The sequence below is a fragment of the Homalodisca vitripennis genome, chromosome 1, assembly GCF_021130785.1.
Source record: "Homalodisca vitripennis isolate AUS2020 chromosome 1, UT_GWSS_2.1, whole genome shotgun sequence".
Taxonomy (NCBI): Eukaryota; Metazoa; Arthropoda; class Insecta; order Hemiptera; family Cicadellidae; genus Homalodisca; species Homalodisca vitripennis.
Genome location: NC_060207.1, coordinates 61,354,599 through 61,374,493, shown reverse-complemented (window position 1 = coordinate 61,374,493; position 19,895 = coordinate 61,354,599). Strand labels below are relative to the sequence as shown.

Here is a 19,895-nt window from a genome sequence, read left to right as displayed (position 1 = left end):
GAGTCATTTAATATCCTTGTTAACCACCGTTGACATAATTTGGTGTAAACAATATTTCAGTAAGGAACAAAATATTCAAATTTCATAAAAGTGATATATATGTTGAGGTTTGAGATATTTATGCTAATATGGACGTAAAGCAATACAAGTGTTCATGACTCATACCCCAATACATTCTTCTCTTCCAGTAATCGACTCCAGGACCGCCATGTTTTAATAGATTAGATTGTCTAACTTAGCACCGCGTGAGTGTTAAACGAGGGCCGCTTCTCACCAGGCCAATCAATTCTCCAAATCTACATGTTTGCCTTCTTTGGGGTCCCTTCTAATTAGAAATGAGGCAGAATTAGAAATCGGACTGTGCAATAATTTATGTAGCTCGTTATTCGGAAATGTGTTACGAATAAACCTCCGCGGTCTTGTAGCTAGCTCTACACGGCGGGCGTGGACACGGTGTTTATGCTCTTGTCACTCGGAAGATTGGGCTTTCCCGGGGTGACTTTCCAAAAAATTGTTTTACAAGTCTTGTAATCTTCCGTCTGAAATTAATCAAGCCTTTTCTCGTGTTAAACATTTCGAAAGGCCTGTGTCGAAAGTGACACTGATTTCTGTTCGGAGATCGAAAGTTGACAATCCGTTGAACGAGGTATTCGTGTTACAGAGGCACTGGGCGATAAACAAATAAAAATATTGTTTTGTTTTTATCTTATTTTAATATTTTATTTGTTTATAAATTTTATTGGTTTGTTATTTGAGCGCATACCTTCTTCTTGTGTTAAAAGAATCAACAGCATTTATTACATGTATTATATGTTTGATCCTTTGATCCCAATGGATATATTTTAATTTAATGTGTTGATTTTAATTTTGGCTGTTATATTGAAAAATAATTGAAAATGTAAACAATTCTTTGGTCTCGTATGTAAATAGGTTACTAATGAACAAAACTAAGCTACTTTTGTATGGCATTGATCTATGTCAAAGATTCCAATTTCAAACCATTAAATCAGATCGATTTCCACGTAAAGTTTAATACGACAGTACAATAAGTTAAAAAATATTAATCACTTGCATACAGATTATTTAAATAATAATTCTGTTTAATTTTCAAAGCGATATAACTTATTTAAACTAATAAATAGAAACCATTTTATATCACAAAAAGGAAAGCAATACCTTAAATGAGACTAATTAAATCAAAAGTAAATACCCAAACACAGTTTTTCCTTTTTTTAATTGATAATATTGAAATAAGTTTTCATACAAACTTCTAGCATATCACATATCAAACGTTTTTCTTGAGGATACCACATCATCTAAAAATTTTATTTTAGTTCATAGTTTTACATTTATTAATGGTAAACTATTGTACTAAAGTCTTGTCTGTATATTTTGACATAGAACACATGTAAGACATAAAATTCTTTACAATAGCTAATACGAGGGTTACGCATAGAAACTAAATGTGAGCATTGAAACGATTGAATTCGTCTCTTAATCTACCTGAAAAGAATTTCATGAAGACCTCGTTTTACACGGTGAGCTAAACTCTGAGTAAAATCTTTCGCTAGCCATACCTCGCTAACAACACATTTCCAAACCCATCTTTATATACAATTTTTTATTGTTATTACACGTGCTTATATAATGCTTACATTACATAATATATGCCGACAGTTTCTGGACATCTTCGTGAATCACCCTGTGTAAGTATTGTTCGGTTAAAGTTGCTTACAAGCTGAAGCTGCATGCTGCGTAAGTTTTTAACGAATGGTTTATAAAGCACGCTTGTACGTCCAACTCTAAATCACCGTACAACTCAGTTCTATTACCAAACAAATGCACCCATTAATGTTTCACAGGAACAATGAACATTCCGTAACCAAAAATGACCAAAATATTCTGTAGCTTGTTTAATTATTAGTTTTAATTATTTACCTTACGAATATTACCTAGTGGTTCAAAAGAAATTATGTTCACAAAGATAAATGAAGAGGTTGATCTTTTTTTATTTTGTTTATACTTAGTGGACATGCATATTATGTTATAATTTATTTGTAAACTGTGTACTATTATACATTTAGTTTTAGTTTTGCGTGCAATCCAATTAAATTGAAGTACTGTTTAAATCAAATTATAAATGACGAAACTGTTATTTTCTCCTGTTCAATTGATACTTACAGATTACAGCCTGCGGATATTTCATACTATTAAGCAAGCACAGTTGCAATATCCGTTCTCAGGGTGCATTGCGGTCTGCAGTATTAAACATTAACATTGCAAGATTCATTAACCGGCAGCCTCGCATTAAGCGCTGCGCCCGAGGCTGCAGACCTGGCAGAACTAATATTTGGGCGCGCATAATTCAGCAGCTGCGTGGTTGAGCCCCCCGGCAACCGTCCGGCCAGTGGTTTTCAATGCATCGTCAGAATCAATATTTGAACGATGCTCGGACTCACAATTTCCTGTCGGTAAATGCCGGTTTGCACCCCGTAAGTACTGTTTACTTTTACCTGCCACTTTCGTCCTGCAGACCCTTTGATTTGGCTTGGAGTCGAATAGTAAACGGGTGGTAAGCTACAAGATTATTCTGTTTGGTTGCAAGAACGATTCTTTCATAACAGCCCACGGGGTAGACCTACTTTACTATTACACGATTGGTGTTCAATTACCCTTCTTATCTAAACAGTATTAACACACGTATTCTACAAGTTGCCACGTAGAAACTTCGTGTATAAAAAGACAGAGGTACTTTTTAAGAACGTTCATTGGTACACCCACAAATTATAAAGCTGCAATTTGGTTGAAAAACACCAAAAACCGATGCCATTGCTCGTTGTTACCAGCTCAAAAACTGGAAGTTACCGTTCGCAAATTATTTGCTTTACATGAATAAACGTTTATTTTTAATGTTACTCTCGTTATTGTAGCTCTACTAGTTGGGTTCACGTTAACTTTCAAATTCGGTTATGTATACTTAAAAGAGATTAAAAAGTAGACTAAAATAAACAAATATTACCAATGCCTTGTTATACGCAGAGGTTACATATAACAACTACAATACAGTGTACCGAAACTGATGCTAAGCATTTCTAAAAACATTTACTTAATACAACTAACACTACATATTATACAGGGTTCATAAAAGGTCTGGAGACCCTCTGTTATGGCATGTTATGAAGTACTTTTTGGGAAAAAAATTACTACTTTGTCAACAAACCCAAAAAGAGGGATTTTGGAGTGTGCGGAGTTTAGTTTTTATAATGTGAACCGTTACAACATTAAAAGATCTTCAGACTTTTTATTAACCCTGTATAAACATAAATAAAGAACATGTTTTCTCGTAACAACCAACCACTGATTGCATCTTTTTGAAATCTTTGAACTAAATTAACTAAATATTTATGTTCTAGGTCTATTAGAATTAGATCTAAATCTAGTATCTTTAAAAAAAATATTGATAGAGCAATACAACGGAGTATCGTAAAGCCAGACACAATGTACCGAAGTCTCGCCATTCAATCGAACAAACTTCATCACACGTGTCACTGTGTAATACGGGAAATTGTTATACGAATTTTGAACTCCGTTTGTTTATCCTCAGATTTTTGCCAGGACGGTTACCCATAAGACCAACGTAAAAATGTTAGAATTCTGTGTATCTTTAGTTTTAACTGTTATACCCCAGAATCAATAGATTCATTTCTTGGACTAAGAGGAACCTAAGAACCAACCTTCGAGTGTCTAAGCCTTTCTATCCAGAGTTATTGCACGGACGGTGAGACAACAACACGATTTTAAACCCGTCCTTCATAATTACAAAGATTAATTACAAGAGACGAAGTTTAAACCTTAACTTTGCCACAAATAAAACAGAACTCATGTAATTATAATTTATATTCCATTGCTATTCAATCTAATGGTTTAAAATACTTTACTTAGTACTGGTATTCCACGTATGTCAAGTGCATGTAATATCTTGTATTGGTATTCATTCTATGTCTGCTTGAAATATTTTCGGCCTATTTCACTTCTTTTTGGAATCCCATATAGATGCCCTATTGAGACAGAACGAATGCAAAGAAGTGTAACCTTTTAATAAAAATCCTTATGACTCGGAGTAAACTGATAGAGATATTATAACGAAACCTATCATCAGAATACACGTGTGACCACCTCAGCCCGTATTGCCAACATGTTTCCCACTCCACCAGTTCAGGGACTAGTGAATCCGTCAGTTCTCGACAGAGCCCAGGGCTGACGACGTCGTATAAAGTAGTTTAGCATATTTTTACGTCCATATCGGTGTTGCACTGGGCGATTGGCAAACCCCGAGTCCGGACCTGCCAAATACCTGTCGAATCGTGTCGGTCGGTCGGTCGACGCACTGCCCGACTGTCCACCAAGCTCACATATCACTTTCCATCGCGGTTCCCACTGGTTTCATGTCACCTCGGTCGCCTGGTCTATCCCTCCCGCTTACACATGTCTTCATGCTCTGAATAGATTCGCACTCCACGGTGGTCCTCGTGTGTAAATCGTTGTTTTGCAAGAGCGTGATAATACTACAATTGTGCAAGCGGCGGGTTGGGGTCATTGGCCGAACTTGACGTACGTTTCATCTGTTTTGTGTTCATCAGCTTGGATAGGATTGTCTCAATTTCTCAAATCTTTCTAGATATTGAAGATTCTTCTTTGTCTCGCGCCGAACCTACAAAGGTTAGAGAAGGTATTCAGCCCTCGTAAGGACGTGAAGTATCTTACTGTTGGAGTTTTTCTTTAAATCGGCTAACTTAGATCAATTGACAGTTATTGTCAAACTTAGTGACCAGATAAACTTAGAGACTTTGGAGCAATTATCAGCCTTCTAATGACTAATTCTTAAACGTAGACTTTAATAAGTATAATAAAATAAGTATAAGCTTCTTGTTCTTTTTTCAACATAGCCACTTTAAATATTATATTCAAATTAAATAGTTTTAAATTGTTCCCGTTTTGACCTTATAATCGACCACTACACTATTTCTATTTTCAGAATTTGGAAATCAGTTATTGAAATCAAAGCAATACGAAACGTTTCTAACTCTACATAAGCTTTCGAAATACTTTGATATGACCTGTATATGCGCTGTCCAAAAGTCCCGCGTCATCTTCATAACTGTTAACATTTCGATACAAAATTAAACTTTTGACAGTGAAATAAAACTAGTAAAACTAGTTTAATAACTACATCGGCACTTCCCTCAGAACCGTGACGGTACGTGACGAATCGGCGGTTAGTTATGTGTTTATTCATTCATATTATCATATATGCCACGAAAGTATTTCAAAATATAATATAACATATATTAATAGTACCCATTGTAATACAAAATCGGCGATATAAACCTCAGAATATTTTCGTTAACCTAATCCACAAATACTTTTACAGCATTTATCAATTTAATTGATTACGTTTTGGTGACCTAACAGTTGGCCTACGAAATGATATAGTTTCAAGAGACGGAGTTGGATTTGCAAATTTGTATTAGTGGTGTAGCTCACATTTTATCGTATAAATAATATTTATTAACTCCGATAATGTGTGTGATCGTTTGAAAATTTAAAATTCAAAACAAGAATATACTTGTATATAAATGGCATCTTTTATAAAAATCTTATTAAAACCCGTACAATTGCAACCCGTATTAGTTTTGCCCTCCAAATACAGCTTACCGAATGCAGTAATAATAATAATGCAGTAGCATGCATGTGGTAGCTATGTAGTAATGCGGTAATAGTGATGATATGAATAACGTATTGTAAAGAGAATTCGTCTAAGGTTTGTAAAGCCCTCAAACAAAAACTGACAGCCCATTTAACATTTTTATTCGTGCTACACATTAAAAAACATAAAATCCACACACATTCAAATATTTGCGATTGATCCAAATAAACATGTATTTTTGTTTAGATCAATCGAAATGGCCCTTATGTAGAAACTGGAAGTAAGAAATGGGCAGCGCAATATCACCAGAGTTGCGGCTATTGCCCAACTGCCGGGCACGAGTAAGGTCGGGGGCCCTGGTTAGAAAGGCCGGACAATGGCTATTGTTTACAGATACCCGGTCCAGTCTCCCTCACATAAATACTACGGTACCAGAGTCCCTGCTGTACAGAGTGCGAATAGAGTGACTTATCGCTCGAGGAAGGGAAGACATTATTCACAGTCACCCGGCGGTTTATATAACTCGGTTTATTGAGAACGGCCAGTTACACAAATACCGCCGCTCCGCTGTTATTTGTCAACTGTAAAGAGATCGCTCACAGTCAGATGTGGGCTTATATAAAGCTGGCCGATGTTTTGAGGAGTGGTGTTGTTGTCATAGTGTCTCTGTTCTTTGACTGGAAAATAAAGATGGATTGGACTGAGAAAATTTATCGGTGTTTGCTTTCAAAACCGACTTCTTAACAGAAAGCAGTCGTTTGTTTCGATATCTACCACATCAGTCTATCTTGTCACAACTGTTCTAAAATTTGAAAAGGTGTTGCAACGAAGTAAACTATTTTATTTTCCACATTTTAATGTGATTTGCATACAATTATGCCTGTTAATCGATCCACTGGTTTAAATGTCGATTAAATTGAGCATACACAAATTATATTTGTTGCATAATTCTGCCAAAATCATTCAAAAATCCTGTTTGGATGTAGACAATAAGCATATACCCCAAGCATCGTCCGAACCCCAACACCTACATAGTCTCCAGTACCACTTCACAGCCAAGCTACTTTTATCATAGGATAAATGAACGTCAGCCAGAATGATGACAGATATTAAGGGAAAAAGAGAAGTAAAGACAGTGAGTTACCATTGAACTTTGAATTATTTACTGGTAATTTTTAAATAGACGAGCGTTTCCATTACTTATGAATTTATGATTATCAAAGAAAGTGATACATTTTTAGGATACCCTCTGTTTCCAAGATGTTAGAGAATATACATACAGATCTCAGACAACCAATCAACAACTGGTGTAATCCACCATAGATGGCATGTAAATCAATCTAATCAAGCAATCGAGACAGCCAAAACAATCTCTGAATCCAAGACAAACAGTGGAGATCATTAGAGCTAAAACAACGAATATATGCAAATCTACTTTTGGTGGAAATATATTCAAACAGTAATATTAGCGGTAACATTTTCTCAAGAGTGAGCTCTCGCGACGGTAGCTTTCGTAGTTAGTGGGCCAACGCATTCTGAATAGTGTGTGTGGTAGTTTTTCCAATAATTACCATCACGAAGATATCTAGCGAGATGCAACTAAATAGAGAGAAGTGGGGAGACACGTTTCTCTTAAAGCAATCGCTGGTCTCAGGAAAGCGCGAGGATACTTCGTTATCCAATAAAGGGTTCCCTATGATGTTCCTTCCGAGAGGTGGGATGTTTCTTTAAGATACGAATTTCCCGTGTTGCCATCATCTAGGTACCACGAGGAGAATCAGAGACAAGTGTTCCAAATGAGGATTCTCGAAGAAATTCTATCATTTACCACAATTCCCAGTAAAAAAGCCTAGTTTAAAATAATCTATTTCATTGCAGTACAAAACACTCCACAGTTGTAAAAAGGCCGCTAGTGATATGAACTTCAATCGCTTTTTGAGGTCAAGGCTCCTAAGGCTCCGCGCAAGAAGCAGAGTTACGATCAGCGGTGTAACCCAGACAACCCATGGAGACTACACACCACACCACGTCGGGCGGTCGAGGCCGAGTTGTGGCTACGCTGCACCAGATAACACTTTCTCCCGCGGCCGGCATCTTTCCTTCGATTCCTAAACTGGCTGATGATTGTGTAACGCGAATATTAACTAGACCGGCGGTGTCGGGTCCGGGACGTTACCCTGCCACTCTGTTCCCATTCGATGGACCTCTACCTCTACACCTGTCGTCCAACGTGTACTTAAGATCGGTCTGGACTTTCGCAATGAGGATTAGGCTACTCAGTTAGTATGTGAATTACGTTCATTCATACATCAAGACAGAAATGTTAAAGATACCCACAATTATATATTATTAATATGTGAAATAGGCTAGCGTTTTCTATAACAAAAAATTTACTGTCTTGTGAAGAATGGTAACTGGAGGAAATTATGTTGATCCGGCCTACTTCTGTTCGAAAACGAATAATTAAAATTGTTCCAATAAATACACTATATTTTAAAATCTATAAATGCTATTAACTTACACCAATTAAAGTTTAACCTAAATACAATCATACGCTTTAAAATTACTTGAAAATTAATATTATTCTGTGCATTTATCTTTATTAAATTTTAATTACTTGAAAGAAGTAAAAGCTACACTTACATAGATAAAAACAATTTTCTGTTGTGTATTAATATAGGAATTCTGTACCATATCTCTAAATATGTTGCCGAACTCGCTTTAAAGATATTCGTGTAATTAATTTGTATTGGACGTTCCGCATTTGCTCGAAAACTGGACATGATCAATCAACTTGCTACCTTATAAGATGAATGGCCTGTCGATGTAATGTCAATTACTAATTTAGTCTCATGAATAATGAAGTAGACATTTAATGACTCAATTGCTCCTAAAAGCGCTCATGAGAATTGCCCATATACGGAAGGCGTTTAACCTCATCACCCTCCCTCAGTTTGGGCGGGAATCGCGGGTTAGACGAGGGATCCCGGTTTGGCCAAGGGACTGCGGCTTGGCCGAGGAATCATTGCTTGCGGGAAAGATCTCTACTTGGGCAAGTAATCGCTGCTTGGACGAAATTGGCGAATGATACAGATCTGAGGTGGAAGCCTCGATTGGCATTAATCTACAACTTTAGGGACGGCAAGGAAAGTGGTATTAACTGAGAATAAGTGATGCAGACTTGTACCATACGAATTGACTCATATGTAGACACTATCTTCTAAAACCATTCCATTACTTCAGAACTTCTTCTAATATTCTAATATCTCTGCTTGTAAAGATTTTGCTTTGTAGAGACGTTATGCCACTCACGTACAAATCACAGTTAGCTTTACATTACCTGTATTTATATGCATTTCTTTTTGTATATGTTTAGACTTAAGCACTAGGCAATAGACTTGGTTCACCTTTGTTCTTTCTTCCAGCTGTGTTGGTCTAAAGTTTTGCTAAACCATTTACATTTTAATTGTTTTAATGGACTTATAGGCTACATCGGTTTTAATGTAAATTTCAATTTACATAATTGCATTAATTCAAGTATGCCAACAAACGCATGGCCTTGACAGAGATATTTAGAAACGTAGTAAGCATACACATATTGGACATTTGAGCTGACCACAACGTTGACACAAACTGACCGAAGTGTCCTAACAAGCGGTTAAAGCTGCTAATCGATAGTATCCCGTTATGCCGATTATCCGGCAATTGTTGGTTTTACTGTTCCGGATGTTGCGCTGTCTTCGGCTCCCGACAATTGAATGGCGGCAACACTTAACCACTGCGTTCATTGTTAGTTATTGGCCAGCTGCTTGGCAATTCTATGGAACTGAAAACATTGGAAGAGAGAAGTACTTCCTTTCCTTTGCAGCGGTTGTTAGCATGGCTATTGGTCAACCTTTGTGATCAAGGATTCGTCAATATATTGATGATTTGAGTGATTTTACATTTTTCTATGGAAAGGAAATGCACTATTCTGTGCCCCGGTTAGTCGTGCATTATTGAAATTTACTTAAAACATTGAAAGAACTAAATCTATATTTGGAAATAAATTATGCTCAGACCTAAAGAGAATGAGTAACATGACACATGAATCAGTTTCGCAGAAGGAACTCCATGAGGTCAGGCAGTGGTTATGTTTATGACACTCACATAAACCTTCTTATTTTACACTTTCTTTGGACTAAAACACTTTCAATAACGGAGATAATGACAGCACTTTGTTAAAATACCTCGGTTCTCTGTCTAACCATGACTACGGAAATACAGGTTAGTACGTCAAATGCTATTTTTTTGGACAGACCAGTGAAGGTGAATGACACTACTTGACGGTGTTGAAACTTTAAGATGTGATAGGGTCTAGTCTCGATGTTGACTCACAAGTCCTCAGATTAGATGGCAAGTTAACATAACATGGGTCGGTAATTATTGAGTCCATTAAACAATAAACATCACACACCAGAGATTGTTCAAATATTTGTAACTGATGTACTGTGACGGCATCGTGCGGCCTTGGCACTGACACTGAAGATGTTGATGGTTCACGAGTGATAGTTTACGATTGTGATTGAAAAGTCCTGACATCAGATGACGAGCGAACATAACATGGGTCGGTAATTACTTAGTCCATTAAACAATGAACAATCACAGACCAGAGATTGTTCAAATATTTGTAACTAATGTACTGTGACGGCATCGTGCGGCCTTGGCACTGACACTGAAGATGTTGATGGTTCACGAGTGATAGTTAACGATTGTGATTGAAAAGTCCTGACATCAGATGAACATAACATGGGTCGGTAATTACTTAGTCCATTAAACAATGAACAATCACAGACCAGAGATTGTTCAAATATTTGTAACTAATGTACTGTGACGGCATCGTGCGGCCTTGGCACTGACACTGAAGATGTTGATGGTTCACGAGTGATAGTTTACGATTGTGATTGAAAAGTCCTGACATCAGATGACGAGCGAACATAACATGGGTCGGTAATTACTTAGTCCATTAAACAATGAACAATCACAGACCAGAGATTGTTCAAATATTTGTAACTAATGTACTGTGACGGCATCGTGCGGCCTTGGCACTGACACTGAAGATGTTGATGGTTCACGAGTGATAGTTTACGATTGTGATTGAAAAGTCCTGACATCAGATGGCGAGCGAACATAACATGGGTCGGTAATTACTTAGTCCATTAAACAATGAACAATCACAGACCAGAGATTGTTCAAATATTTGTAACTGATGTTCTGTGACGGCATCGTGCGGCCTTGGCACTGACACTGAAGATGTTGATGGTTCACGAGTGATAGTTTACGATTGTGATTGAAAAGTCCTGACATCAGATGGCGAGCGAACATAACATGGGTCAGTAATTACTTAGTCCATTAAACAATGAACAATCACAGACCAGAGATTGTTCAAATATTTGTAACTGATGTACTGTGACGGCATCGTGCGGCCTTGGCACTGACACTGAAGATGTTGATGGTTCACGAGTGATAGTTTACGATTGTGATTGAAAAGTCCTGACATCAGATGGCGAGCGAACATAACATGGGTCGGTAATTACTTAGTCCATTAAACAATGAACAATCACAGACCAGAGATTGTTCAAATATTTGTAACTGATGTACTGTGACGGCATCGTGCGGCCTTGGCACTGACACTGAAGATGTTGATGGTTCACGAGTGATAGTTTACGATTGTGATTGAAAAGTCCTGACATCAGATGGCGAGCGAACATAACATGGGTCGGTAATTACTTAGTCCATTAAACAATGAACAATCACAGACCAGAGATTGTTCAAATATTTGTAACTGATGTTCTGTGACGGCATCGTGCGGCCTTGGCACTGACACTGAAGATGTTGATGGTTCACGAGTGATAGTTTACGCTTGTGATTGAAAAGTCCTGACATCAGATGGCGAGCGAACATAACATGGGTCGGTAATTACTTAGTCCATTAAACAATGAACAATCACAGACCAGAGATTGTTCAAATATTTGTAACTGATGTTCTGTGACGGCATCGTGCGGCCTTGGCACTGACACTGAAGATGTTGATGGTTCACGAGTGATAGTTTACGATTGTGATTGAAAAGTCCTGACATCAGATGGCGAGCGAACATAACATGGGTCGGTAATTACTTAGTCCATTAAACAATGAACAATCACAGACCAGAGATTGTTCAAATATTTGTAACTAATGTTCTGTGACGGCATCGTGCGGCCTTGGCACTGACACTGAAGATGTTGATGGTTCACGAGTGATAGTTTACGATTGTGATTGAAAAGTCCTGACATCAGATGACGAGCGAACATAACATGGGTCGGTAATTACTTAGTCCATTAAACAATGAACAATCACAGACCAGAGATTGTTCAAATATTTGTAACTGATGTTCTGTGAAGGCATCGTGCGGCCTTGGCACTGACACTGAAGATGTTGATGGTTCACGAGTGATAGTTAACGATTGTGATTGAAAAGTCCTGACATCAGATGACGAGCGAACATAACATGGGTCGGTAATTACTTAGTCCATTAAACAATGAACAATCACAGACCAGAGATTGTTCAAATATTTGCAACTAATGTTCTGTGACGGCATCGTGCGGCCTTGGCACTGACACTGAAGATGTTGATGGTTCACGAGTGATAGTTTACGATTGTGATTGAAAAGTCCTGACATCAGATGACGAGCGAACATAACATGGGTCGGTAATTACTTAGTCCATTAAACAATGAACAATCACAGACCAGAGATTGTTCAAATATTTGTAACTGATGTTCTGTGACGGCATCGTGCGGCCTTGGCACTGACACTGAAGATGTTGATTGTTCCGCGAGTCTAGTCACGATTGTGACTCACAGGTCCTGAGATCAGATGGCGAGCGGACATCCTATGAGTAGGTAATTACTGACTAGGAGCATCTGTCGGTAGTGTACTCGCAAGTCATGCTACATGGCACAGCTTCATCTCTTTTATGAACATTTGAATTTTAAATTGGTATACTACAGTTTTTATTATTATTAGCCTTCTTAGTAGTGCTCCAGACTTTCTTTAGATAATCAAGCCTTACTGTGGAGAGCCAATATAAAATCAGTTTTTGGTTAAGAAAATGTTTTGTTTTAATTTAAATTTTATAGATCTTTAAAAAAAAACTTTCCTGGTCACTAAACAGTAAAAGATGTTGTTTATGATTCCATGATAAATTATATATATTAAATGTATTACAATTATGACAATTTTATAATGAAGACCAAATAAAAGCGAGTGAACATTACAATTTTGTATAGTATGCTATGTGTATGAGCTTCAGAGAGTGACATGATTTTTATTCATTTATGACTTTATGTAAATTCATTTTTTATTAAATATAATACAAATTACGTGTTTTTTAATAGTTTATTTCTTAAAGAATTTCTTTTATAAAAATATGTCATTCCCTCTAGTCATCTTTCATTAATATAATGTAAATATTTCATATGATAATATTCAACCATTTTCCTTGTGCCTAATTACGAAGATGTCCCAATATCCTGCTTCAAATTCCTACCACAACCCATTGAACAATTTTTCGATATTCTTCTCATCAGAACCTTAAAGAACTGTGACATAAATGTTTATTCGAAATAAAAATATCACCTTTCTAACTGAAAACCTATTGTATATAGTCTTGTCGCCTACCTTAATTTGCAATTCGCCTATTAGGACATGATGAACTAATGTGGTGTATTTCTAAAACGTGGCATTTTTGTGAAAAGCTAACACGTTTTCATTTCTGACAGATGGAGTAAGGAATATATACAAAAGCTTTAAAATAGATGAACCTGATTTACATTCGTAGTAGGTGAGTCAGTTACAGTGATGTGCTCAACATTAACTATTACAGATGATTCTAACAACTGTTATATGTTAGGGTTACTCCTGCCTGGACCTGTTGAACGCTGGGATGAGGCACTCTGGAGTGTACTATCTGCAGATCCGTGGTACCACCTACTGGTTCCTCAAGGTCTTCTGTGAACAGGAAGTCGCCGAGGGAGGATGGACGGTGAGTCAATCAATTACTTCTTTGTATTCTAAAATCAAATTAGTTGGAGTTTTGTGCTATACACTTTTGCTAGATTTATTCAGACTAATTACTTAGTTTATATACAGAGAAACCATTGCTATAAACACAATACAGAAGAATGCCAATATTGTTAATAACATAATAACAACAACAAAAAATCATTTAGCAGTGCAAAAAAACTTAAAACAATATACTACAACTTTATATATTTATATATATATATATGTGTGTGTGTGTGTGTGTGTGTGTGTGTGTGTGTGTGTGTGTGTGTGTGTGTGTGTGTGTGTGTGTGTGTGTGCGTGCGCGCGCGCGCGTGTGTGTGTGATAACGTAAATATACATTCTACGCATAAACATTTCTACTTGATTAACGTTTTTCGAAATATATATAGACACACATTTTAAGCGAAAAACCCCTAAATGCAGTAAATAGGTCTAATAAATCTTCGGAATAGTAGTTTTATCAGAGTTTAAAGTAAAATACTACTATTCTAATCCGTATAGAAAAAATGCTTCTTTGATCACGTAAAATGCTTTCCCAAGTATATTTTTATGTACAAATATTAAAAAAGTAAAAAAGATACACAGTAGGAACAGACCTGGTATATATTCGGAATAGCGGTTGTTGTCGTGTTTAATGGAAAACATTCTTTTACCTTTATAGATGAATATTTTCTTTAACTCATCTGTACACAGTTTTAATAAGCAACAAATTTTAAATAGTAAAGTAAATCTGTAAAATGTGCTTTCACTGATGAGGTCATAGATAAGCGTATGTTAGAAAGTGCCTAGAATATACTTGGTCAATATGCCATAACCTACAACAATGTAGCTGTTATTATTCGTCACAGGCATTTATATGAAACAACATTATTATTTTTTTTTTATTATAGTTATCAAGAATGTTTTTCAGAAAAAGTATTGTGAGCGATGCAAAGTGGCTTGTTATGGTTAATTTTTTATTGAAATGGTGTAAAACTTTTGGTTTAAGTTTTTTATTGGTAATTCTTTTTCTTATTTATCTACTGTTCAAAATATTTCTAACTACTCATTTTTGTGGTACCGTACTCTATATTTTTAAAGAATAATTCGGCGCTATACACAACTCATTAACATTCATATCAGCAACGTTTTAAAGTTTTTCAAATACTCTACAGATATATTCTGCTAAATTACTATTTTAACACTTGACATTGCGGTAGGTACATTTTACTCAATACATTAGCTAGGAAAATAAACTTGGTATTTTATTAATTCATATTAATAAAATTAATCCATCATAATTTTGTTGATAAATATTTTTAAAAAGCTCAATATATAAAACTATCCCCACGTATTGCAGCCATTATGAAAACCAAATTGTCTGCCATTTTACTACGCCACAACACTGTTTATGATCAGATATTTCCAATTAACTTCCAGCCCATATCTAGACATAGGAGGAGAATCACACGTGGCTCTGAACAAAGACAGCCTTAACCTAGTGTTAATCGACCACCCACACGGTTCTCCGTCTATAACAGCGACACACTTTGTATACTATAGGTCTGCAGTTGACAACACAAGGTGTCATGCTAACATTTGTGCGGCCCGACCCTGGCCGCAGATACTCGGTCTGTCTGTTTGTCAGTGCAGTTTACCCTTTGTATCACAAAAGTAGGCTGATTGTACCGAGAGCACTTTAGGACCCTAATGCCACCGCTTGTCCTATTGTTTCTTTCTATTCAATTGTACTCGTAATTAGTTTCGCGGTCACCAGATTACACGGGTTGTGCACGATGTGTAGGTCACGGTCACATAAAAACTAACCACAGGGCTCTCACTGGAACAATTGTTTACGAGTATAGCGCGATCTTACATCCACATCTAGTACTACAACTGATTGAGCCTAGTGCAGCATTATCGAACTATGTTGACTGGTCATAGTTGCTAACTTCAGCGAGACCTAGGTTTGGCCTCGGAAAAGTAAATCACAGAATTTTCTCTGGGACAAATATTTATAGCACGATCTGACCGCCAGACCTAGTACCATAAACGGAACTTACCGCAGTAATAGCGAAATCAGTTGACTAGTTCTAGGCATTAACCTCAGCGACACATCTAACAGATATAGAGTTATTTTACAATTTGACATTTGACGAAGAGAGCAGATGTCAGGACTTTAAATATTATATAAATTTACTAATTATTGAACTAAGTGCCGGAACATATTACTATAAAATGTATTATTTTTATTTTAAAAGTCTGCATACTCCACAAATACAAATTTATAATAAATAGAACCATAGGTTTATTACTTGATCTTCAGCCCAAAAACTCATTACTTACATCTTCCTGGTCGATTATTATTAAGAGATCCATCCGATATTATGGCCCGGTACTACGTTTGACTGGTCATAGTTGCTAACTTCAGCGAGACCTAGGTTTGGCCTCGGAAAAGTAAATCACAGAATTTTCTCTGGGACAAATATTTATAGCACGATCTGACCGCCAGACCTAGTACCATAAACGGAACTTACCGCAGTATGGCCCGGAAAACGTATGGGGCCATAACCTTTTCATACTTTATTATCCGACCTTCATGTTATAATTTTAAATCATGCATAGTCTATAGTAAATTTAAACATTGAATTCTAAGAGCTGATGAAATCATACGTCCAAAACTGAGGTTTCTTGCCAAAAACATTTATGGAATGCCAAAAATCAGAACCAAAAATTTTCTCTTCTGTCTTGTTATCTCAGAAAAATGAGTGTCTTTGACATACCTTTTGTTTTCAGAAAGCCTTTTCAGAATCTCTTAAGAGAGTGACTTAAATTAAGGGAGTAAACGAGAACCCACCTCGTAGAGGCTCCGCCCATGACGCCCTACGGCGCCTCTCGCAACTCGGAACGTGACGTGTCACGTCAATCCAGCTCTCTCAATTCCGAGTGGAGATTGCCTCTATTAATTAAATATATTGACGTTTATGGGGGCAAATTGTAAGGTTGTTTAATTACCGGCCCTGTAACACTGTTTGGTCTAGTTATTAAGTGAATACCCGGTGTAATGGTCGAGTGATCGTATCTCGGCTGTTTAAACTAATGGAAACTCGTCCAGTCGCGGCCACTTCCTCGTCTTGTGGCGGCTTGTTGGTTTTGTGTAACCGTTCATCAGACAGATATGATCTGCAAATGTTCTGGCCGGTGATTACATTACGCCTGAGAGAGAATCGTTCATTGGTGACGTAATTCCGTACACAGTGTGAACCAATTCTGTTTCTACCCTAACCAAATTCGGGCGACGCAGATTGGAGATGCTCGAAATAGAGGCATCTTATTGTACTTTTGTGTTCTCTACGGAATTGTTCTAAAGAGGAAAATAAGATCTTAGAAATATGTATTCGTATTAAAACATTCCTGTCGATCCGTGATTTCTGGCAGATTAACAGATTTTGAGGATTTAGAAGAATCTTTTTGTCGATAATTGCATCTTCATATTGGTTTAAACGATGGTTTTGTCTATTATGTATCATTAGCCTTACTAAGTTTTACTGTTATGTAGATTTTATTGCACGGTGTTGTGAATTAATTTGAATTATAAATATACAAAATGATTACTCAATTTTGTATATTTTCCATTTATTAGTGTATATATTGGTAAAAAGGAGGCCCAAATAATTTTATTACTAAACTCTGTGGTTAACATTGTGACAACCCGCGAGAAGGACAAGAAAAACTATTACAGGAAAATAGCTGTTTTTATTCTTGTCAAATTGATGTTATAAAGCTATTCCCATAAGTCCATTGTTTTGAATTCTGGAAAATACCTTCTACATTCTATTTACATTTAAACACTGATTTCTTTTCAAACCAATGGATAAAACTAACAATAGATTTCGTGTATGTCAGTGACAACTACCTGAAAACGAAGATTCGATATCTAAAATCCAATCTACTCCGTTCGCTACATATTCCCTTCCTTCTGTCAGCATAAGGACCGCAATACTTATTCGCACTTTTAAAATCAATAACAGGCTGCTCTAATGTCTCCTATTGCACATGTAAGGAGATATATGTGATATTTATCCATCTGTTCTTAGGAATAAATTTTGGCTTGTTTAAAACATTCTAAAAATACATATATAAATTATTGAAATTAAAGTTCCTCATGACAGATATCTATAAACAGGGCATTTCTGACATACACCGTAATTAAATGCGATGTCAAATTATCACTTTTATATTTCTGGAGAAGCTGTTAATATATTCTTGTTAAATAAAACTAAAAAAGTGCATAAAGGGCTAATCCCTTACATTGCAGATATTTTAATAAGACCTACATGAATAAAAGTATTTAATCTTTTAAGTTACAGTACATAGATACCATAAAAGCCACCATAAGAAGGAATAAAAGCTAAGGAACTTAGAAGTCCCAGTGAGAATTATCTAAGTATTGTAATTTTTTTCCACCTGAGATATCGCAAGTGATCGTAAGGCTAAGTAACATGGTTATCATGAGTATGTGGGACTCAAGAAGATTAAGTCTAAGTTTAGTGTGCAGGAGTTCATAAATACAATTACATATTTAATTTTCTGAAAATGTCTTACTTTAAGACAGTACAAGATCTGTACAGTTCCGTGGTTGTACAGATTCAGATATATAGGCACTCAAATGTACGATGACTTAAAGTTTGAAAACTAACATATGATCAATTGTATGCTGAAGACTTTCAAGGTACTAGATACTTGAAGGCCTGTAGGTAAACGTCGTGTGTGTCTAGTAGCTACTAAGATTCTGGTGCTCATCGACTGACTGATAGAAATGTGAGTCCAATAATAACGCAGCAATCTGAAACTAGTGAGGAAGATAGGTTGACTGAGTGCTAACAGTTTGAATCTATCGGGCTATGTATCCATACAAATGGTCTAGGTGAAATACCCAAATGGTTAGGAAAGTATAGTTACAGATTCGATGGAATTGGTGCTACATCCAACTTGGCGGAATATGAACCTGCTAACACACACAGCATTATATCGATAGGCGGTAGAGTTCACTTTCCTAAGATATTACTAGCATAATTGGTTAAATGTTTATTAAGATTAGGAGTTGTTATAACTTAGCAAACGTACAACTCTGTGTTAAGAAACAAAGATGGTCTTTGAACAATAATTATGGATACTTTTTATAAGTGAAGGTTACACGTGAAGATTCGGACTTAAAAACCTCACATCCTAGAACTTCAAAACGCTCAACGCGGACACTAAGGGTTTCTTTGACCCTGGAAGCTCTGATATTCTTCAGCAGAAAGATTACAATTCTTAATTTGTATAAGAAACGCTTCTTTAATTTATTTTGTGAATAAAGATGCTAGGTTTAACACTAAATAGTAATTTTTAAATACTTTAAATTTGATCGAACAGTTTATTTCTAAATTACGCTTAGTATCATTTATCGGAAAGTTTTATAAGTGATATGAGTATGTTCAACTCAAGCACAGATATTTTACTAGGTAAGTTTCATTAACATTATTATTAAAGCCATGTTTATATTTCAGAGCTTTAATATTTGATCAAATAGCAGACAGAGAAAATTAAAGCAGAAGCAATATGTAGCGGACAGCGCCTGGCATGTCTTAGAATAGGCAAGTTACGCTTCAATGTGTGTACTGCTTTTAGAGGACCAGATTTGTAAGGGGTTTTATAAATACTGCTACGTTCAAACAACATTAGATGTATCGCAAATGCATTTTACACCTTTTAACTGTAATTGTTAAATAGCTTAATATTAAGTTACTAAAATAAGAATTTGTTCATTAAAAAAAACAACTAGAGAAGGAAAATTTAAATAGTTGTATTTGGATTGCTGCAAAGAACACAGAAATGCTGCAAAGAATTCATATAAAGAATTGTGTTTTTAAAGTTTTAAAATATTGAAAAAGCTTGTAAAATTTAAAATACAGTTTTAAATAGTAACAATAGAAGCATCGTTACATTATTATTATTTGCTTTAATTGCCTAAGTATACATTAATTGTTCATTTAATAATGTATTTTTTATCGTTCAATAAATGAAACTCTACAAAAAAAACTATCAACAAATGCTGTTTTAAAACTACAACTCTGAAGTAGT

General features: G+C 36.0%; 1 protein-coding gene across 1 annotated transcript in view; it reads left to right on the top strand.

The window, feature by feature from the left end:
- Positions 1–19,895, top strand: part of LOC124362832 (angiopoietin-4) — a 265,327-nt gene that overhangs the window by 235,950 nt on the left and 9,482 nt on the right. The window contains exon 3 of the mRNA XM_046817675.1: positions 13,636–13,767. Within this exon, the coding sequence (XP_046673631.1) occupies positions 13,636–13,767 (132 nt within the window). The remainder of the gene's footprint in view (positions 1–13,635; positions 13,768–19,895) is intronic.